Source organism: Bombus terrestris, chromosome 8, assembly GCF_910591885.1.
Source record: "Bombus terrestris chromosome 8, iyBomTerr1.2, whole genome shotgun sequence".
Taxonomy (NCBI): domain Eukaryota; kingdom Metazoa; phylum Arthropoda; class Insecta; order Hymenoptera; family Apidae; genus Bombus; species Bombus terrestris.
The window spans coordinates 10435639-10460182 of record NC_063276.1 but is presented as its reverse complement, the minus strand read 5'-3'; the positions used below and the strand labels follow the sequence as shown (position 1 = coordinate 10460182).

Below are 24544 nucleotides of genomic sequence, written 5' to 3'. Positions count from 1 at the left end.
AGCCTTATATAATAACAAAAAATTTGATTATCTCTCAAGATGAAATTCTATTTTCATTTATATCAATCAATTATTATATAATAACAAAATCAATCTTTTTACAATTCTAAATAATGCGCTGAACAAAAGAACGAAACTGAAAGATGAAAATGAAAGTTGAGTTTATTATCCATTACAATATGTTAATGTTGGACAAGAAATTCGAGAATTTGTCAGAAATATTTTTTACGAATTGTTTAATTTACCAGTTTTCGATAAAATTATTGTATCGAATAGAAAGTCATTTTCGTTTATTTTCTCGTATTACAATTTACATTATCGGTACTTTCTGTTATTATCATTATTTCGTAGTATTGGCGTCGCAATTAATTAAAGAAAAAACTGAACGAGTTTACGTTGAACCGAACCGTATAATTTGAATAAATTCTATGAAGAAATCCAACAATGGCAAGTTACAATTACAAGCAAACAATCAAATAATTGCTTGCAAGTTTTACGATTCAGCAGCGTTCAAAGTAACGGTATGTAGTTCCCTCAGTTTGAAACGTTTTACGGCTTGAAGTGTAGAAACTAGAGAAAATACAATAAAAATGACGGGAATTGTTTACGTCATGCGTATTATCAACACTTCCACAGTATTTCTGCTATTTCTTGCTAGTTTATGTGCAAATGCTTTTAACACTTTACCGAATTTATTGCCGAAAGTTTCGTAAAGGTAAGATTGAGTTAATATATCTTTTTGTGCCAAAGGAGGCAGATAAGTAATTTAGGTCGCCATTAATTATATGTCTTTCTGGATGAAAGTTCAGTAAAATTTAGTGAAAAAAAGGAATAGAAAGAGATAGATATATTTTTTTATTAAAATTATATAGATACTGTTACAACGAAAGGAAGCAAAAATGAAGAAAAAATTGGGTAATTTGGATCATAGAAAATAGAGAAATATTATGTTAATTAATATTATACATTGAAATTGCTTCAAGCGCTTATAAAAGGTATAAAAATGGTAGAATTATATATTTTTAGCAATTTTTACGAAATAAAAAAATTAAATTATCGTTGGCCACGAGTAAGTAAATTGGAAGTGTAAAAGGCATGAAAAAATAATCCGAGAGTGTCAAATTAAACAGTAACGTCTTCGCGGTTTATTTGAACCAATAATTATTATGTGTCCATTATACATATTTTTTTATAAAGCAATCACCAGACTACGAATGTTTATGCATTTATAGGAAATCCGAAGATGCAGTAATACATATAATATATAAATATGTATAAAAATATCCGAAGTATAGTACTCATAATAATATCTAATGGGTGAAATAAATCTATTGAGTTCCGTTTCTTCAATTGTGTTCCTAAAACTGTAAAACTGGATAAAAAATCCGCAATCCATCTCTATTTGCTTTAATTACAAAATGTCTTTAAAGATAGTTAAAAACGCGTAATTTCTTGACCGAATCTGAATAAAGTACAAAAAAGGCGGGTTATCATCTTGTTCAAGATTCAAAATACGAAATACCACTGAAAGAAATCCTAATTGTAATAAAAATTAGAGAACAACTGTCAGGTTCTCGCTAGTTCTCTGTTAGACTCGATACGAAAGTTTTCTTGGATTTCTATTAGACTTTTGCCAGTGTTGTCTTTAGCCACGATGGCACAGAATAGGCCTGTTAACCAGCATATGGCGGCAGAAAGCCACATGACTTTCGTACCACCTAGGGAAATGATCATTTCGTCGAAAGTCAGTGTGGCCATCAGCGAGATTAACCATCCGAAAGCAACTGCAACGGAGACCACTGGTGTCTTCAGTTGTTCCGGAAGCGTGTCGCCTAACAGAGACCAGGAAATTGGTCCAAGACCTAGATTGAACGAGGCAAAGATCAGAGTGATCCATGTGGGCGACATCCAGAAGTAAATGTCGTCATTTTCGGGGTCAGCGTCGCGTAGGCTAAAGAACCAACCTGGAATAGACAGAAGAAAGGATGTAAAAAGTAACGAGATATCGATTGGTAATTTAATGTTGATTGTAGATTGTTTGTTACGGTTCGTTCAATCAGGCTGAGCTAAATTAAATACATTTGATCGCTTTATATAATACAACTGTATATATACAAAAAGCAATTTATATACAAATACTCTTATTTTCCACTGAACCATTTCTTTAGCGGATCATATAATTGCCATATATAGTGGCGGACAAAGAAAACTTTGAAATTGACACAGTATAAATTTTAGTAATTTTTGTACTATAAATTTGTTACCATATTGGGAACAGTCATCCATTTTACAGTAGGTATGTACTATATTTATTCATTAACCATATTAAATATAAATTCATGTTGTAAAATCATGGTGTTTATTTATACTTCCTGTTTTATAAACTTTCTTTTGTCCGCCATTATAGTATGCATAGTGTGGCAGAGCGCGTGATGTAATTAACCAAGAGATTATTTTAGATGTAAAAGTAAGTGGAAAATTTGAAATAAAAATGGTTCATTCGTTTTAAGATTTCAAACTGGAAAACTTGTCAAATACGTATGAACGTTGTCGGATTTGATTGAACGCAATTATACAATCGGAAGGAGGTTACTCTATATGCAAAAATAAATCGAAGACATAGAATAAAATTTTAGTATTTAAGTCTCATTTTCAAGAAAATCGAGCTCGAAAATTCTTCAAATACTAATTTCTATTAAGCGTGGCCAAGCTCGATTTTTTCGAAAATAAAGCATCAACCAAAGAGAGTTTGTTCTACATTTTTTATTTACTTTTGAATGTACAATAATCCTTCTCCGATTATAACACATATCCTGTCATATTCTGTATGGCACATTATGGATTTAAAAAATATATATAATACCAATACGTGTTTTAAATACTAAAATCTAGCTCGTTGATTGTTTTTTGTTGAATCGTGTTGACAAGTTGAATTGAGAAGAAGTATCATTTAACTGCTTCATGATTTGCTATACTGTGAACATATTCTAAACTTATATACGTGTATTACAACTATTTCTTTAAACAATCAATGGGTTTCCTCCTACGTGGATCTAAACTGTTGATTGTTGTTTATCGAACGTTTATAAGTCCCCAATTAAGTGCAAATAATATTTAAAACCAATATCTCATTTTTTATTTTTATAAAATTAATGGGCTTTTTGTTGAAAATAACAACGTGAGTTCTCGCTCGCCATCTATATGCTGACGGCTAGTTACAAAAGGAGTAACTAGAAGTTGTTCCTAGACACGGTCGATAGACCTGATCGATAGTTTTAGGACCTCTCTTGCCTTTTTTCTTTCATTCGTTTGTGACCCTTCTAAGTGTGTGCAATAAAGGTTTTTCTGCTCCGAGAAGTGTGGATTTATTATCTATATAACATAATAATAACTAACGCGATCCTACCTCTAAAACATAAAATAACAACACTTTTCCTTATACTGATTGTTGGATATATTTATTATCTATTGAAATATGCAGGATGATGCCAGACATTTGGTACAACTGGGCGACTCTACGTGAAAAAAGAAGTCAAAAATACTCGAAAATATAGAATACAATTTTTTCATATATTGTTTCGTCTTCAAGAAAATAGAGTTTGAAGATCTAATGAATAAACTTAAATTGGGCTAATTTGGACTGAACAGAAGTAAATAATCAACGTAATATTGTTGACTTATTTTTTTACGTAAATTCATCCACCTACTCGGTTGTACTACCGTCTGACCTTATTCTGTACGCGTAGATTACGGAATTCGGAAATATGGTGATGTATAACGATTGAATTGAATGTAGACAACGTCGAATAAAAGATATTCCTTTTTGGAAAGAATGAATATTTTTACCCCGGTTTTAAATTGTTGTAAGTTCTTTAACACGTTAATGAGTTGCGGCGAGGGTAAAGCATACAATATATGATTATCCAAAGAATATTTTTTTTAAATGGATGTCTTCATCAACATGTAGGTGTTTGATCATATACTTTGTATACTTGAATTGTGTGTAAAGAATGGTCAATTAATCTTAAAAAATTAATACAAATATTTAAAATTTTCGAAAATAATGTAATATTTTGTTTTCTAAATCTGTAATTGTGTTTAAGCAAAAGATTCTATTGTTTCCGATATTTAATTACAAAAGAGTACAATCTTGAACCATCACTTTAAATACCATTCCTGTTAAGAATTATATTCATCATTTTAAATATTCTGAACAAATTTTATAGCATACACAAAATAAGAGCATAACACAAAAGAATGAAAACGTATAATAAATATATTATATAATGGATACAAAAGCAACACAGAATACGGTTGTTGTTCAATGTCAGAGTTGAAATACGTTTTTTTTTTTTTTAATTTTCTATGAACGATTGAACCAACAATCGATACACGGTCTATTTTAATTTCTTAATACGCGTTGTGTAGCTTGCTCCGGAAGTATTGCAGAAGAGATCGTATTTTAAGCTGGACCGAAGCCAGCCAGCATCATAGATGCGACCATTGAACGAGTCAATTTTTCTTAAGAAACTCCATCAGCTATGAATAAATAAAATCACGCGGAACAATATTTATCAGTTGTATATTTATACCAAATAGGCTAAAACGATTTAAACGAAATTGTACAAGTACGTAATAAGCATCGATTATTCAAGGCAACTATTACTAATTAAATCACGCATCGGTCTAATTAATTTAGAACAAGTAATAATTATAGAATCGATCGGTGAAAATAACGTAGTGTGAATATGATTCATTCGGCCTTATATTATTCAGAGTTCCATTCGTGTTTTGATATATATCGAAAATTTCTCAATTATTCAATGAAAAGAATGACATATTTGATTCAATAAATTTAGATGATTCTTTCAGTTCGACATTTATTTACGATATAATATCGTATTGATAAAGCGTAATTGCATCCAATGAAAATAAAATTAATATGTAAAATAACGTCGAAAATTCTACATTATTAATTTATAAATTATCTTTTATTTATCAAAAATATAACAAATTATATTATCAAGTAGAATATTCTACTCTAAAAGGGGTAAGTATATACTGTGCAATAATTCATGGTATAGGTATAGTTACGGAAATTCTATGTTTCGAAATAAGAATAGTAAGAATAATTAGAATATCAAAAATGACAAAATTGTGTTGGAGGTTACGTTTTTGACAAAATCATGTTTCAAAGGCAATGTCACTTTACTACAGACAAATAAATAGATATATTTTCTAAATCTCTCTCGAGTCAGAAATAAGAAAAAACAAATAAAAAATACACAGGGCACATAACTTTATCACCTGAAATATTTCCGTTGTAATACAACATTTGAAAAAATGTTTTCTACAAAAGTTGCATAGTTTGACAAGCAGCAATGTATGATAAAAATAGTTTTATTGTGTTGAAAAAAATTAATGAGAAAAAAGATCAACTTAGTTTTTTTTTAAATAGAATGTTACATTTTGTTTATTTGCAAATGATAGCCATTTTGAAGATAAATTCAACAACCTATGTGTAACACTCAGTACTTTAGTGTCAGCGAATGTTATATATACAATTTCTATTTAATTTCATATACATATAGTTTCTATTTAACTTGTGGTAGCAACGGTAGTCAGCAGTGGCAGTTCTGCTACTTTAAAAGCCAGAAGGTTATACCAAAATGAAGTACATATTTGTGAAACGCCGACTTTAATGCAATGTGCGTGATGTGGCGAATATTTTTGTTTCAAATTCAAATAATTTTATGAGGAATATGATTATTGTAACAATTACAAACAATGATTTTTATTATTTTTGTCGTTTGCTACCTAAGTAACTCTTTGGTATCTAAAAATATACAAAATGAAAATGAAAATATTTATTCATTTCATTAATGGAACTGTTATTACTGTTATAATTAAACTTAATATTAATAATTTTCATGTAGATGAACTTCACGAAGTTATTTACAGGTATGAAGAGAGAGCAGATAGAAGAGGGTAGATAGAAGTATTTCAGCATGTATAGCAAGAAAAAATTTTGTTAGCAGATGTTGGGGGAGATTAACTCGAAAATAATGGATGTTTCAAAATCTTTTTTTTTAATTTAGTAAATAGAAGAAAACAATGTAATTCCTGTTTAAACTCTCTTTAACTATTTTTCACCGTTTTTCAGATACTTCTCGAAAGTTCGAAAGAAATTCAGAATTTCCTTTTTTTGTAAAATATCTTAAGAACGGTGAAAGATATCTAAGGAGAATTTAGGCAATTATTTTATTGTATTTACTAAATTAAACGTAAGTAGTAAATTTCGAGTTACTTCAATAATTTATCTTATGTATAAAGATAATAAAAAATATTATTTATCTAAGTGAAATAACAATAAAAATTAATTAATTACAACAAAAGAAGAATCAAAGTCCCGAAAAATTATCCCTCTGAATGAAATATCATGAATGGAATTACAATTATAAAGTAGTGCTAGTAGATTATGATATTTCGAGTAGCATGCATTACAAAATGCTGTTCTATCAAGGATATTTCCGATTTCGCTACATCATGCATTTGAGAATGGTATTTACCTAGCAATATAAGGAACAATCCCATGAGAAGGGAGGAGAGGGTGAGGAGAATTCGACGTCCAAGTACGTCGACGAGGAACGCAGCCAAGAGAGATACCAATATTTGAACGGCACCGATGACCAACGTCTGTTCGCTTCCGGTTAGTTCACCGGAACCGCTGGTGTCGAAGAGGATCAGGGCGTAGAAAATCATCATGTTGACGCCACACAAGTGTTGAGCCAGGATTACTCCAAAGCAAGTTGCGATGGAACGAAGTACTCGGCGATTTCTTACCAACTTCAAGCTAAACTGATATATCGAAAAAATCAAGTAATAATTACTTAATAATTAATCATAGAATTTAAAAATAATTCAAATCTTAGCATCGGAAATAGCGAGTGGTGTTATGCTCGAGTATGTTTGGATATTAATTTACATGAATAAAATGATTCATTATTATGAACTGAAATTAAAAGATTGCAAAAAATATATGAATAACTAATCTAGGAATTTGAGAGAGCAAGATATTGTAAAAATTGAGTCGCATAAATATATGTCTTATTTAGATTAGAAAATCTTCTATTGTTTGAGATTAATATACAAAGTCAGTTTTAAAATATCAACTATTTTTGTGACATATCCAATAATCTAAGAAAAAGATACTTGACATAATAATTAATTAGCCATGATTTGCATTTTCAATAATAAGTTAAGATTAACCTGATTTTTTTAAATAGCACTGTGTATTTGGGAAATGGATAAGATTGTAGCTGACGCCAAGTGGAATTCATCGATCTACTACACTATGACTTTCACGTGACCTCGACTTCAGAAACATTGGCTTAAATAAAATAATTTTCTATATTAGCGTTTCTATTCATTGAATTAAAGTTTCTGAAGTCAAGATCATGTGAAGGTCATAGCGCAGTACATCGTTGAATTCATCTTGGTGTTAGCTACAACTCTATCAAATCACAAATACATAGTGCAATTTGCAAAAATCGAGATGACTGACTTTTTATTAGAAAAGGAAATTTTGGAAAACATTTTTTATTGTAACTTGTAGCCAAGTCGAAGCTAATTAACTTTTCTTTCAGAGACATTTTTTTGTTAAATTATAGGAAATGCGACAAAAACCTGGTATGTATTCTTAACACTTTGACTGCCACGTTGATCATATATGACCGGTCATGGTTTCTCCTGTGACGCCACAGTGATCATTGATGACTGACGCGCTTGAACTTCTTACAATTGTAAAAATTGAATGAAAATCGAATATAACCGATAAATAGAAGATGCTTTGAAATGAAAAGTGCCCCATTAAACAATTAAACATTTTTATTAAAACATCAATAAAAAAAAAATGAGAACAAATCTTGCATCTAACAGTGCACTGTGTTAAAACACTTTAAATATAAATGTGGCTCATCAATACAATCTGGACAATAGATGGTCACCTTTTTGGTCCGATTCTTAGCAATTTTTGATCCTAATTGTTTAAAATTTTTTTTATAGCACTTTGCAAAATTTTCGTGTCAGTTACCCTTGCTCTTCTTTCTTCTGCATTTCGTGTCGCAACACTTGCCGAATAAGTATATTTGACGGCTCTGGTGAATGGCACTGTGTAACATGCATTGCGAGTGCCATTCTAAAAGCTGACACCTTGATTTTTGTTCTTGTTGCTTGTTTATACAGTATCATTGCATTTGAAATTGATGTATTTAACAATAACTCTAAAGCTAATTTCATATACCACTTGAGAGTTCTTCTATATGATGTAGAATATGTTATCATTTGATCAGATAAATCTATAGCACATTTTCATCTGTTGTAATCTACTACTACCATTAGTTTATTACAAACATAATTTTTTTTGCGGACCTCTACCATTTCAGCCGAATGTTTCGTCGAAATCATAAAAATGTCACGCTTGTCTCTCCACCTTGCTATTATATATAGAATGAACAAATACTGTTTACTAATATCTTCTACACGTTTCAACAATATATTCTGGACGTTTTGCTTACGACGAAATAACGAATGCGAATAGCTTATTGAAATAAACGAAGCTTTATTATAATATGTCGCTATCAATTGTTACCAAGGTGCCACGGTGGTCACCCGTGATCACCAATAAGATAAACGGTCCATTAGGAAAGAGTGTTGTCTTACATTATGAATTTATTATTATTTTGCTATTATATGCTTTGAATAATAAAAATACTCCCGTGGCGTCCTAAGCGAAATATGTGATTTCGGCGTGGCAGTCAAAGTGACTGTATATCTTGTCAAAAATAAACAAGTGTTTGGTACATATCGTATATACAATAGTTAATCATGAAAGTCTATATATATTTACCGAATTTTGCGTATCTCACTTATCAAAGGAACTAAAAAACTGCTGACGATAATTAATATTGGTACTTTCGACAATATTATTTTTAATTACATATCAATACAACTATCATTAATGTATGTCTGAAAGCAATTAGACAAGCTAACACATTTACCTCGCAAAAATGTTAGGATGAAACTACATCAGAAATGTTGTGTTGTAAAATATTTAATAGACTTTTACAATAAAAGTTATACATGCCCTGTCTTACGATTCCTTTAACGTATTAGGTTGTGATATTAAAAATTTGTATTTGTTTCAATTAACACCAAGGGCATAGCAAGCACTATTGACATTGACTTACAATATATTAATATAATATTAAGCTGATTTGTATGAGTTCATGTAAATAGAACAGATGTAAGTAATATCTGTAACATCGTATCTTATATTCTTTTACTTCGTCGTTTTTAATATAGGTGAAAATAAATAAATTGCGTTACCTTTTAACAATACGTGTTGTAATATGCCAAACAAATTTGTAGAACTGACATTTTTATCATAAATTTCAATACTGTATATAGATTTTTAACTAATTGTATATACATTGTGGTTTATGGAATCGCTAAAATAGTCGCAAATGTAATAAAGTCAAATAACAAAATATTTCTATCAAATAATGTTATTGTAATGTGTTAATAATGTATTAAAATTTATTATTTCTAAAAAAAAAAATTTAGTCGAGGAACGGATTGTGCCTATTTTCAACTTTCCACAAAAAGTAGATCTCAATCTATTTCATTTGTTATTCCACAAAATGATTGGCTTACATAAGAAGAAATCGATTGTTTGTACCTTTTTCGAGCTAGTCGCAAGAATGAGACGCTTCGTTTCGCTGATTTCGTGCTGGACATCGTAAGTATCGCCGCGATACCATCTCAAGGATTTTTCTGCATTGATCTCGTCGTTCCTCGACAAATAGTAGAGCGGACTCTCAGGTAATAATTTTACTGGCGCGATCGAAAGACACGCGAGCCCACAAATTGCGCTGTACCTTTACGAGAAAAAGAATTAATTTACATGTAGTTCTCAGAGAAATCGAACCGCTCAGATTAACCTTGATTTAATAAAACATGTCCCGATTGAGAGGAAGAAATCTTGGATTGTTTGAAGAACTAATTTGAAAGAAACAAGAAGAATTTATTTCTAATATTTTTATTATTGTTCTTGTGAATATACAATGGCTCGCAAAAGTATTTAAACATTGACAAAAACTTCTATGAATATACTACGTATGTTACACAAATCATTTTTAAATTTCACTTAACGTAGCACTGTAATAAGATACGACTATCATAATTATCGGTAAAATTTGAAACCATGTGAACATGTATATTGAAATTGTAAAATATTTATTGGAAGCATACGCAATGCAGAAATTCTCGAAGTATTTAAACAATCAATTATTCAATAAATTAATACGACACAATATTTAATGGAATCATCTGTAACACTTATTATGTGCTTAAGATGTCTGATGCATTTTCATATAGTATACTAATTTTTTACTAAATATATGTTTGTAGTAAATATTTTGTAACTCCTGTAAACATTTTCAAATTTGAGCAATATGCTTATGCTAGTTGTCTCACATTATAACGTTAAAAAATGCTAAAAGTAACCGGAGTGCTAGTAACCGGAGTTATTAATGCAACTTTAAACCGACAATTTAAAAGAAACCTTAAAAATGTTTTATTTAACACTCACAATTATATACATAAAAGTTTTGTATGTTAATTGTTCCAAACCTTTCTTGAGTCACTATATAAATTTGAACAAAATAGTTAGTGTAGTAGAATTATGGACACATTTTTAACAAAGTCACGTTCTAAAGATTCGACATTGATTAATTAATCGATTCGTTCATAGGTAATTAGTATTTTAGTTTACAAAAATTATTATTACTGAAATATTTACTGTGCCGGATATATTAATTGTATTTCAACCAACAAAAAGATAATATTAAAATGGATTATTTGACCAATTAATTAATCCTAATAATCATTATCAGGAAACAGACAATTAACTATTCATTTTTAGTAAAAAGAGGTTAAGAAATTAGTTTTTTTTTTTTTTTGTGCAGTAACGTATATAAGTTTTCGACAAACCGATTTTTTTAGAATTTTTAATATTTGAAATAATTGAAGAATAATTATTAACAGTTTCTATTAATAATATGCCAATTCTCTGATATTCATAATGAAATGCAAACATTTAGTATGAAGTATTAACTTCAACATGATTTCCTTGTTTATTTTCTCAATAAAAACAAGTTTCTATAAAATAATTTATATATTTTTGTGATTTATAAATATCTTATATATTTTAACGAATCAATTGATGTATAATATGTTATATTCCGAGCTAATAAAGTTATTCTTATGGTGTTTTGTGACTAAATTGCATAAATCGTGAAAAATAATTTGCATGAATAAACTTTAAAACGAATAATAAAGAAAACAAAAAATCAATTAACATTTTTTAAGCTCGTTCATCTTACAGTCATATATTTTTAAAGGTTTTTAAATATCAGATATTACGAAAATACTACACTTCCGAAACAACGTTGACCAGTAAAGCATAGCATAATTCGCATAATCGTGCGTTATATAATCGTGCAACTTAGGCTTCGATTTAATTAAACTTTGTCAATTAAAATCGCGAATAAACCACTTAATTTTACTTATCGCAGTGTTAAATTGAGGCAAAATGAAATTGCATCAATGTTACACAACTAACTACGTTGGAACGAGTTTTCATAAAATAGGTGAAAATAAACTTGTTGTAAAAAATATTGATATAAAAGGAATAAAACACTTTTGAATCATATAGCATTGCAGAGAATTAATTCTACCTCTGGCAATAAGTTTTCAAGCAAACGTAACAACATTGAACTAACTAAATCTACTGAAATTTGTGTATGATAAATATAAAGTTTATGTATATGAAATATAAAATAGAACGATATGAAAATAAAACATGTAGGAAAGTTAACTCAGTGATATGAAATAAAAAAATCACGATTTTCATTTATCTTTCAATAGAAAATAGTAAACAAACAAAATATTATTGAGGAAAAAAGTAATTCTGAATAGAGTTTTCGTTCGTGATATACAATAATCATTTGAAGACGTGCCAGGTTTTATTAACAATTATTTTCTTCTTGGTAATAAATGAAAATTTTGATTATTTGTTTTGTTGACCGATTAAAGTTCTCCCGCATTTTAGGTTTATACCATCAAATTTTACATTTTATACGCAAATTTTAGTATTTCTGGTTTACAAGTAGGTACTATCGCGTGTGATCGAAACTCTATTGCCAGGGATAGTGCACTGTTGAAAAATTTATGAATCAGCATAGTGACACAAATGTAATAACAAGCATGGATATAAAAAATTACTGATAAATGAAATGTAACGATGTCATAAATTTAAAAAAAGAATTATGCTAATTATAAAAGTATCACATTTTTTTTATTACAGATAAAATATTGTGTAATATTCGTATACCTCCACACAGTTTCAACTTCAGTGATTGCGTGAGCTACGTAGAAAGCGTACATCACACCACAGTTAATAAGAAGTTGAAAGAACGCGAGCAAACGCCCTCGAGTTTCTTTGCTTGCTATTTCGGCCACGTATATCGGCGTTAGAACACAGAATACACCGCCACAGATGCCACAAATAAATCTTCCAATAAGGAATAATACAACCTAGAAACATAATTTTATTAATATTGCAAACGTAATATCCCAAAAAGTTTGAAAGAAAAATATTATTTTATTGCGAGTTATCAAAAAGAATGATAAAACAAAGGATTTGGTGTACACATCTTCAGTGGTGTATGTACTATTTATTTCGAAATCTTTTTGCAATGAGTAACCTTACGGAAGTAAAACATTTGTTTATTGAGAATTGAATATTATTCGTGTACATATCGAATGAAATCAAGAAATTAAAAATGAGTTGAGCTTAGTTTAGCCTCTAAGAGGCTGATATATGAAATATGTACAAAATATAGTTTCAGTTAAATAGACACAAGTACCTATCCATATGTTTTCCACTGCCTATGCAGTATTCCATTTTATATAATATAGTTTTTATTCTTTCTTATCACTAAATTATTCCTGTATGTTTAGCAATTACTTTTATTTTGAACAAATTAAAAAGTTATTTAATTCTTCAATTTAAATTATTGTAAAATATACAACTCGTATAGTTGGAGTAATAATTAAAGTACTGTAGTATCGTTATTCATTAAGAATAATGTAGTATCGGAAAAGAATAGGATTAGGATAATTTAGATTTGTAAAATTCTCCTAATACTATTTATTTAAGATAAATAAAAATAACAGAGATTAATTGGACAGAGAACGATAAATGTTCACCTTGAACTAAACGCAAAAATCTTATTCTACTCAAATCACTCTCGCAACTCTATAACTCTAACAACTCGATCTCTTTACAACGCTAGCAACTCTACACCCCGCAACTCTCACTGACTCTCTCAACTCTACAACTCTAGTCTTCGGCTTCTGCACTCGCACGCTCTCGCTTCTCAACTCACACTGTACGCCTTTTGCATTCGTTCTCGCCGGCGTCTCAGCTAACACTGCCTTTAGCGTCTCTTTGTCTTTTCCCGTCCTATCGGACACGTGTCCCGAAACGCCCGTGGCCAGGGTCACGCAGACCCTTTCCACGAAACTATCCACTTGAAAGGACCGACGACACATTGATGTACCCGACGATGTCGTGGCTCTCGCGACATTGTTTACGGTTCGGCCGATATCTTAGGCCTTTTGTCCACGATACTACAGTAATTATAATTCGCCATTGATATATACGTTACGTTGCTATGATTATGTTATTTTAAGTATACTGTTGGCGCAATTGTGTTTTTGTTCTTGTGCGTCCCGAAGAAATAATTTATGTTAGAAGATATTTATATAATATTATATGATATAATACAAGATATTAATTTAACATTAAACCTATTATTTTTCTCCTTTTATTTCATGTAAATATACACGTATACGTAATTTTTTAAATATTATATTTGATATCTCTTAATTTCTTTTTCCTTATTAAAAATGAAAATAAATAAATTGTGTTACATTTCAAAAACATGTATCTTAATGTGTCAAAGAATTCGCAGAGCTTACGTTTTTTTATAATATTTTATATTTGAGGGCTATATTATTTGTTAGTAAATTATTATGCAAGAGGACGTAGATAATGGAATTTACAAAATAGAATCTTACATACATATTTACACAGAATGTCTTTAATTTATAGTATAAACAGTACCAGGTAGATATGATTCGAAATAGTATCAAAATCAGGAATTGCTAAATTGCGTTGAAAGCTTCACTTTTAAGAAAATTGAGATCGAAAATTTCGAGTACACGTGAATGTGCCAAATTTTCTACTAGATAAAAGTGAACAATCAGCAAGAGGTTATTTTACATGTGAAAATAAATCAAAAACATAGAATAAAATTGTTTTATTTAGAGTTATGTTTTAGAAAAAAAGTGTACACATCCCTGACAAAGTTTCGTGTTACTTGACAAAATCGATTTTTTCCAAAACGAAACTTGAAATGAAAAAATGTCATTCTACATTTTCGACTTTTTTTCGATTTGTAAAATAATCTGCCAATTGTCTACTCCCGTTCAGTGAAGAATTATTCAAATACAGGTACATTTGACAAGTCTTCAAAATATATCTTTGATTTGATTGATTTTCATCTTATTTTAAACTATAGAATTTCCTTAACTACATTCGTGTCATAAATTGTGGTCCACTCTATAGATATTTTCTTTTTGAAACATATCTTTCGAGCTAAAATTTAGCAGGTAGATTTCATTATGAACCCTTAACTTTTATAAAACTCGGAAAATTCCAAAACGCAGTAGTGACAGATAGTTCTCTTTGTTATAATAATTATTATTATATGTAAAACTGAAACTGCAAATGAAAATGATAAGAATTCCTCATGCTGAAGATTTATGTACAAACTACATTTAAAAAAACTATTGGAAATTAAATATTAAAGTAAACTGGCAACTTCTTTGATTTCTATCTTTGATCTTTATCTTTGATCTCTATCTTTGATCTCTGTGTCTATTCGAACAAGTGAAATTTAATATCAGAAAAGTGATTGTTCTTTTAGGCTACGGTTATATCGGATACCGTCGTATACGCCGTCCGTATACGTTCGTATATACACGAACAAACCAAAGTCTTCAAAATAAATGAAAATGGTTGTACTGCACTATCTGTACAATGTACACATTGGTCTTCTGATCAATTTGATTTCCTCGCCCGACTTCTTGCGACTAAGGATAGGTTTTTCGAACGAACGATTATTTCATTTATTAATTGTTCCTTTAGTTTCATGACGTAGAATATAAAACTATGTTTCAGAAATTATCTGATTAATTCAACAAATTTTGGAACAAGCTACAATAGTTTTCTTCTAAATTCCTTTTTCCTTCTTATAAAGAAGCCATTTTATTTTCTTGTTTTAATTTTCTATTTATTGATACGAATTTTTAATAAGAGCCTATCCAAGAAACAGTAAAAATTTGTTAAATCCGTGTCCAATACGTACAATGTGCATCACAAAACTGATCGGCCGAATACGCATCTAGTATAATAATATATATTATACTATATATCATATATAATAAAGGAATCTTTATTGCACTTTTGAAATGAGATCATCGTACACTAACCTTCTGTCCACGATGGCTGATTATTAGAATCCATGTGAGAAGAAGAACCGGCATCGTCCAGAACATGATTTTCGTTCTAGAGACTCGTCCTGCAATAAACATCATCGATATCGCTCCTATACAGATGCCACCATTTAAAATGCCTCCGATCAATCCGATTTCAGTTGCAGTGGCATCGAAATAATTCCTCAGTACAACACTAGCCTTTGAATTCCAACCTAGTGAGATGCCAAGCGCAAAACCACCCAGGGACGCTGAAATTTTACCAAAAAACACAATTTTCAACTCTCTCATTCCCCTTTTCTCTTTTTTTTCGTCCCTCAAGTTTTCTTTCCTTTCTTCCCTTTGTTTTCCCGTTCATCGCGCTAATTATGTGTTTTGCGGTTAATTTACTCGCGAATCTTGACAGGGACTGCATTCGTAAAAGAAAAATGTGTTTCTTTCTATCATTTTTAATTTTTCTACAGTCGAGGAGAAAAGGGAAAATTGGATAACGAGCACCGTGGGTTTTGTGCACGCGTGTTCCTTTGTTGACAAAGTCGGTTGTATCTGACGGACGTTAGGTGGTTAAGCATATACAGTTCTTCTCATGCATATGTTAAGTTTATACGTGATGAGCAGATTGCGGATGTTTATGTATTTATGCAAAATTTACTAAAATTATATAAATGTCACAAAATGCATGTAATGTGAAAAATATATGGAATATTTAAGGCAAGTTATTCGTAATAATAATTGTTATTAAATGAAGCGAATATTTATTTAGGTGCTATTATTTTAGTTAAGTCTACAAGAATATGAATTTGCATAATTCTCTGCAGTATAGTAACGAACTTGGAAGTCGTCTGGTATAAGTATGATAATGAGCTATTTAGTTAGCATGAGTTAAACTGTGAAATATGGAATTTCTTGTATTAAATATTAGAACAGACGATTCAATTAAGAAAACCGATTTACTAGTGGAAGATAAAGGGACATCTTATTCTTTATATAGCTTTTTTTACCAGAAAGTTTCAAAAGAAAATACGAACAGCTTTTTACAAATATTTACATTACTATTCATATCGTAACATACAATAGTAGATTTCAAGGAAATGAAAAACCAAAAACATAATTTGAACCACGAATAAAAAAGTTGTATTGTACAAGTTGAAAAATATTATAAAATAAAATGTACAATAAGATATTGCAATAAAATAATTATGTGTTTAATATAAGATCTTTATGAATTTCTCTAGCAAGACCAAATATATTTTTTAAAAAATGATCTTTCCTTATTCTTCAATCTGATGAATCATTTTACAAGTTACAGATTCTGTTATTTGTAATTCACAGACATGTGTCCATAGAGGCTTCTATATAAAGGTATAATATACAAAGTACCACAATTGTGATAAGTAAACAAATGAGGTATATCAAAATATATGCTAACACGTAGTTAGGTACCATATTGTGTGAATTCTTAAAATACCTATATAAAAATAAGAAAGAACTTAATTCTGATAATACATAATTTAATCATTTGTTCCTATCGTTATTTTTTCGTCTATTCCAAAATCTTTAATACAACTGTTAGACAGAGTATTTAAAAGTTTACTAACAAGTACGTATAATCAAAAATTGGAGAAAACAATACTTTCAACCTTTTTTATAATTTTTATAAGAAATATAAAAGCTATAAATAGTTAATAATACAAATAAATCTAGATAAAGAATTAACAACTGACATTTGTATTGTGAAATTTAAAGAATTATTTATTGTTTCGACAAATCAAATCAAGAAAACTAACTTTCAATGATTTAAAACAAATTTCTTACAATTTTAATAGATGATCGAAAGCTTCTTTAATTTAAAAGATTGTTATATTAGGAATTTGAATTTGACAAAGATGAAAAAGAGGTTAGCTCACCTACGAAGGCTCCGAGATATTGGTTTAATTTTCGGATCTCGACCAGGTTGTCGTTGATCGATGCGGTGGTCATGATCTGTTGAGAATGATATTTCTTTTTAAATAATTTTGCGTCGTCGACGATGGAAAAACAAGTCGGCTCTATGAAATGAGATCGTGGTCGAGCCGAGTTCCGATTTCGACGTGGCACAATATCGACTTGGGATCTCGTAAAATCAATCGTAGTCGCCGTTCGTTTTCTGAAACAAAACATAAATCGTGTTATGCCATTTGATCGAAGATTTAATCAGGGTTATATACTCGTGAGCAACAGTTTCTTCCGAAATATTTCAATAGTTTTTTTTCTTTTAATAACAGTATTTATTTACCATTTATACTTTATTAGTACATTAATATTTCGTCAATACTTTCTTAGAGAAAGTTCTATTTTTTCTTATTATAGCCACTCAAATGAGATTAGACTCCATCGAGGTTAATTGTTGATTTTCGAAAAATTAAACCGTTAACATACAAATGTACATACATAGAAGTTCATAGAAACTTACAAATTATAATATAGTATGACATATTTCTTATATTTCTTATATTGATTTGTTATGTTTTAGTATTTCTGTCATTGTCCTTCATTGTATTTTTTTCATTTTTTCTGGAAGGCAAAAGTATAAGTCTTTTCTTAAATCATCATCGACATTTCAATAAATTTTATAAAATTCTTCATCTAATATATTATCAATCTCTTTCGCAGGATATTTATTGCTTGTGGAAATTTCTATAAATAATTTCATATGCTCTTTACAATTATTCTTTTGTATTCTTTATGGGTATATATTATATTATATTATATGTATATACTTTTCAGATCCATATATGTTTCTCATATACTTTTATATTATATATACATATATTATTTAATTATCTTATGATATATATGTATATATAATATTATTTTTATATTATTTCCTCTTTGTTATACTATTTATGCATTTGAAAATATATTTATATTTGTTTACTTCAAACTTCTATTTGAAAATTTCTTTCTATTATTGTTATATATTTACTGTTTATTATTCCTGAATAACAATTGTGTATACTAGTGATATTGAACTTGTGTAATAAAAAGATTCCATATTTACCCGATTATTTTGAAGATTTGTATACGGAGATTCGTTTCGGTGCCTTTTAATAATGCGCAATATGGGACGTTTCATTCGAAAACAAAACGGTTTCAGAGATAATTATAATGATCAACAGTCGTAGAATTTATCACGTGATACTCGCGCGTTTGTATTATACGCGTACACACATATTAAAATTAACTGTGCTTATGCGTATAATTCATTAAAATTTATTTTGAAATTGATCGCCACTCCACAGTCCCACGTACGCGCGTGAGAACTCCATTAAAATTTATGTCAATGTCAAAACCCTACTCTACACAATTAACAAATACTACGCATTGCGTTGCTTGTATGCTTTTACAACGCAAGCGGAAAATTTATCGCTGACGATCGGATTTTTAAATTTTTAATCAACTTTGTTACAAATGATGCTAAACGAAAGATGTGCATTCAGTTAAAAGAGCGCTGGAACGTTTAACCTTGCATAATTATTTTATCAAATGTGGAAATATTATTTATAATTATCTTAAATTTTAGTGAGTAAATTTATATTGTATTTGTTTGATTTATGGCGTTTTATGTAGGGTGTTACGTTCAGTTCTAAATAATATAAATGTAATTCTGTCAAGTCGCTCATGATCTTAGTGGTCAATGCGACTATAGATCTGAAATAAAAAAAATTCTAGACAATGTCGTTCTTTGAGATAAATTTTTAGACACGGTTTTAAGAAAAGTGTACTATTTATCTATTGCGATATACAGAACGCGACAAAACAAAAAATTACTCTACATAAAAAGGTAAGTTGAAAAACCAAAATAAAATTTTGCCATTCGGAGCTTCGTTTTCAAGAAAATCGAATTTGAATACTCATTAAGTACATACGAATTTGAACAATCATGATTAAATCTGCATGGCATGACATGGGGTATTCTGCATGACAAAATAAGTCGAAAATGTACAATACAATTCCCTTATTCATAAGATCACATTTCCTAAAGAATCAGTATACGCGTTGTCAATGAACTTTCGAATTTGGCTTTAAACTAAACAATTGTATACTACATTGTATTGTATACTACATTAATTATGTTTACATATAGAATAATCTCTTGCCTGACTATATCACGCACGTGATATAATCTTGATACATCTAGTATTGTGTTTTGTAATATATATTGTTATTTATTTATTTCACATACGGGGGATTTTTATCTCATTAGTATACAAAGATTAATGTAAAATACATAGAAAAATATAAGTGTATAAAAAAAGATGTTTAAACATAAGATTTATGAAACTTTATGAATGGAATCCGGAATATATGAGTAGAACCAAAGAAAAAATCCAATACATTGCCAAATGTATTTACGACATTGCAGTTGTGATTAAATGACAATAAAATATAATCTTCAGTCTACACAAGCATTTTTAATCCATCTCTTATCAATACGTCTTTAATTTTTATTAGTTTTTAATTTTGAAATTGTTTATATATGTAATTGGACAGTTCTATTCTCGAAAAGTGTCAATATAGCATTAGTAAAACATATAGTAAAACATAAGAAGAATGCATTAATTTCCGAATTATTAAAATTAAATAAAACTATATACACATGCCATAATACAAGATAATTAGTGAGAGAAAGATTAGTGAATTATTATTGTTAATACATTTCAGTTAAACGGTTATTGAAAACCATTTTCATTAAGCGTTAGTATACAAAATTACATAAAAAGAGGAAAAAGAGTTTTGTTATAATTCATTTGGTATATTTCTCACAGCTGCAACTATGTCTAAAAATTCACCTTCCTGCAGCGTAGAGTATATAACTAGGATAAGTCATATTTATTTTCCGGTTGCAAATCTCGTTTTGTTTTCAAAAGTACTTTACACAAACTGTTACTAACAACACATATATATTACGCAAATGAATATTATTATAATTTCGTATAACAATATTTTTTAACATACATAAATTGTCCTACAGCTGTGTATCAATAGATATATATTATATCAATACAGGGTATCTCAGTATTAACGGTACAACCGTGGAGGAGATGATTGCACATGAGGAAATAAGTCGGAAATATAGAATACGTTTTTTACATTTGAGGCTTTGTTTTCGGGAAAATCGATATTGAATTTCCTCCGACTACGCATGCACTTCACTAAGTCGTGGTTCAATGGAACACGATACAAACTATATCCGTGGGTTTATGAATAATAATAAAATATGTCATTCTTAAGATTTACTTTTTTAATGGAAATATTTTTTAAAGTGCTGGCCATCATACTGCATACACAGGTGTGCTCTCCGAATTACATTTGGTACGGTAACTTGGTGTCCGCGATCACCGGATTTGCCACCCTTTGATTTTTATCTATGGGATCATATTAAATCAACAGTTTATTCCGAAGACAACAAAAGTCTCCCACAATTAAAAGCGAGGATCATTTTGGCCTACGAAGGACGAAAAACCAAAAATACGTAGAAAAGCGTGCATGAAAATTTAATTCGGAGAATATACTTGTGTATGTAGTATGGTGGCCAGCATTTTCAACAATTTTTCCATTAATGAAATAAATCTTAAGAGTTCATGCTTTATTATTACTCATAAATCAACGACATATAGTTTGTATCGTGATCCACGATAATAATCACGATAAGAGTAATCCAGGTTTAACCACGACATAATCAAGTGCATGCATAGTCGGAGGAAATTCAAAGTTGAATTCCTCAAAAATGAAGCTTCAAATGAAAAAAATTTATTACATATCTCCGACTTATTTTCTAATATACCTCCACATTTGTACCATCAATACTGGGACACCGTGTATATTATCAACTAAGATGGTTGAAAAGTGATTAGTTCGATTAAAATATTTCAAGTAAATATCTTTACTGAAGGAGATGGTTAACTGCATTTTTATTGTGTTTGTTATTAATTTTTCATTGTTTTCATGGAGCTGAAGTTAATTTTTAATTATTGCTGTACAATTTATTGTTCCCTCTGATTCAATGTTTCAGGTTTTTTTAAAGAATAAAATGGATGCGAGTACTATATCTTACTTCTTACAAAAAAGTGAAAGAGACGCAAGGTAGATAAACGTAATATGACCATTAAATTATTTACCTAATATCTTTTTATGAAGAATAATGAAAGGATTCGATTCATGCAAAAATAAAATATATTTTATTTGTTTTATAATAATTATGCAATTACACGATGCATATACAACTTTACATTTGTAAAAATATTCTGTTTAAACCATTCCTGTTTCTTCTAACAATATCCTACTATTGTACTGTTCGCTGTGCTTAATCCGCGAAGGGGAGTCACGAACGACAAAGAAAATGATTTTTATTTTATTAGTGATCCAAAAGATATAAATCTTTCTGAATAATTCGATGTAAACTTTTTAAATTCCGAGTACAAGAGGCACATAATTTTTAATTTTTTTAATTGATTTAAATAAATCTCTGCTCCATTTTCATCCATTTTTATACATCGTTTTAAAATCTAAAATAGCAAATCAAATACAACTTTTTACAATGATTCTTAACACATTATCAGAACTTATGAAAGGAAAAACTTTGGGAACCCAGGTTGAAAAAATCAATGTTCATAGTTTTTCAATAACACTTTATTCAAAATTCAAAATATAATTATTTTTCTAAAAAATTTAAACAAACATTATGTTTCCAATTTATTCACTGTTGCATATTAACTAAGTACTTAGCCAACGAAAATTTAATTAAAAGAGCTTCAGTGATTTGGAAGAAAATGGGTCATGTAGCAAGAAATTTTCCTATGTTAGCTGGTTATGTGTTCCCTTAACGTACGCCTCTCTAATGTTACATAAGATGAAAGCTTCGGTTTTTGCAAGAAAAAATGCACAGATGCAACCTTCTACAAAATATATTTATTTAATACAAATTATTTTGTCTTATAGTAAAAACATCTCATTACGTTGATAAAGTGTTCAAGTTTTTAAACAATTTATAATATTTACTATCCTACGTTCATCTTAGAAACGCTTAAAACTCTAAAGGGTAGTTAGGTTATCGAGCTTTCTTCGTTTGCACAGAAACAGTTCATGCGACAGGAAATAGAAGATTGGCAAGCAATTGGATTACCAATTACTCTGCGCAGCATTTCCGTGTACGGCCTATAGTTTACAAGCAATTAAGTGGGCCGCACAACAGTAAATGCAAACCCTTGATTATACTCCATTTATCAACGCTGTGCTCTTAACCAGAACCCATCAAGTCGTAGGTGTGCTCTCAATTGGCTCACTGGATGCAGAAGGATTACGCTTGCCATCAGGATGGCCAATTATGTCGTCAGACTGACCACGTAGGTACTACGAACGTATCAACTCTGATTGAGACATGTCTGATAAAGACCGTTTTCTATCGATTTTCTCAAATTAGTTTAATCTTCAAATGTTGATTTTAGAATCTACAACCTAGGTACATTATTGTTATGACATTTCATCTATTTATTTAATTTTCTTAGAAAGTAAATAATTTGCATTCGTTAATTATTTAGTAATCTCCGGAATTTTTAATATCTTTATCTTCTTTTCCTTTCATTTTTAATTAGATTAAACCGCTGTGAGTTAATAATAGATTTATCTTTTGAAGTGAAACGTAACAGTTTGTTGCGAATCTATTAATTTCTAAGGATATTTCCAAATTTTCCTACGTTCCGTTTCTAATTTTTAAATTAGAAGAAATTGTTGCATATTAACAGTAAAGCTATGTCGCTAATCTCCTATAATCAGAATTTTAATTGCTTAAGAAAGACAAATATTGTAACACATTATAGTTTCTCAATTTAATCTGAAATTTAAAAATTCATAACCGTTACATCTCATTTAATTTTAATAAAATAATATAGTGCAGTAAACTAAAATGTAATAAATACAAATACATGAATATAAACATAAGGGTTATAAAGGGCTAATTAATATAACTAATTACATAGTATTTTAAATCTCGGATGCTTTTTATCATATAGACTAATTTTCCTCAAACAAATTCTGAAACTTTCCCAATCAGTTATTTTTATTTTTATCGCAATTCACATTTTTTATATCGAGAATAGAATAAAGTATATTCATATTATTCAAATACACAAGCGGAGCATAAATGTTTTTGCTCTTCTAACGTTCTAACTTATAAGTTGCTCCGTTCCATCCTGTTGTCGCTTTGAGCCATCAAATAAAGCCGTGTCGACGCAACCAATTTTCGCATCAGTGCCACTTCAAGATTATCGGTGCAAGAAGGCAATTTTATACCGGACGTCAGGCCATTTCTATGTGTTGTCTGCAAAGTCGCGCGACACCTGACGAAAAAGAACGCTTTAACCTTTAGGATTACTTTATCAATATACTCTTCAAAACAGACATTTGCTTGAATAACGAACGAGCTTCTCGATATTTTTGGCAAAGTAAATTCAATAAAAATATGTAAATAAGAAAATTATATTCCTTTTATGCTTATATAGGTTGTAAAATCTTTCTGTAATATCGTGCAACTTCAAAACAGTATATATAGATTGCCATTCACAAGTATCAAAACATTCATTTGTTATGTTTATTCAAAGACTCTAACAAAGTTTATTGTTGAAAATGACAACGTGAGTTCATGCTCGCCCTCCACATGCGGATGCGCTAGTTACAAAAGGCAGTAACTAGAAGATTGTTTTAGATGCAATCGATAGACTCGATCGATATTTTTAGATGCTCATTTTTTCCCTCTAGTCTGTGTAAGCACGTGCAATAAAGGCTTTTTCGGCTCAGAACGGTGTGATAGATTTATCCGTGC

The 24544-nt window shown here is 29.6% G+C and overlaps 1 protein-coding gene across 1 annotated transcript; it reads right to left on the bottom strand.

Moving 5' to 3' along the window:
- Positions 1-1117: 1117 nt before the first annotated feature.
- LOC100644661 (facilitated trehalose transporter Tret1) lies at positions 1118-18828 on the bottom strand. The gene is made up of 7 exons (XM_020867657.2): positions 18725-18828; positions 17592-17830; positions 15682-15935; positions 12455-12657; positions 9740-9938; positions 6570-6858; positions 1118-1964 (listed from the first exon to the last, which is right to left on the bottom strand). The coding sequence occupies exons 2-7, from the start codon at positions 17662-17664 to the stop codon at positions 1567-1569; spliced, it is 1416 nt and encodes a 471-aa protein (XP_020723316.1). The 5' UTR covers positions 17665-17830; positions 18725-18828; the 3' UTR covers positions 1118-1566.
- Positions 18829-24544: the final 5716 nt, after the last annotated feature.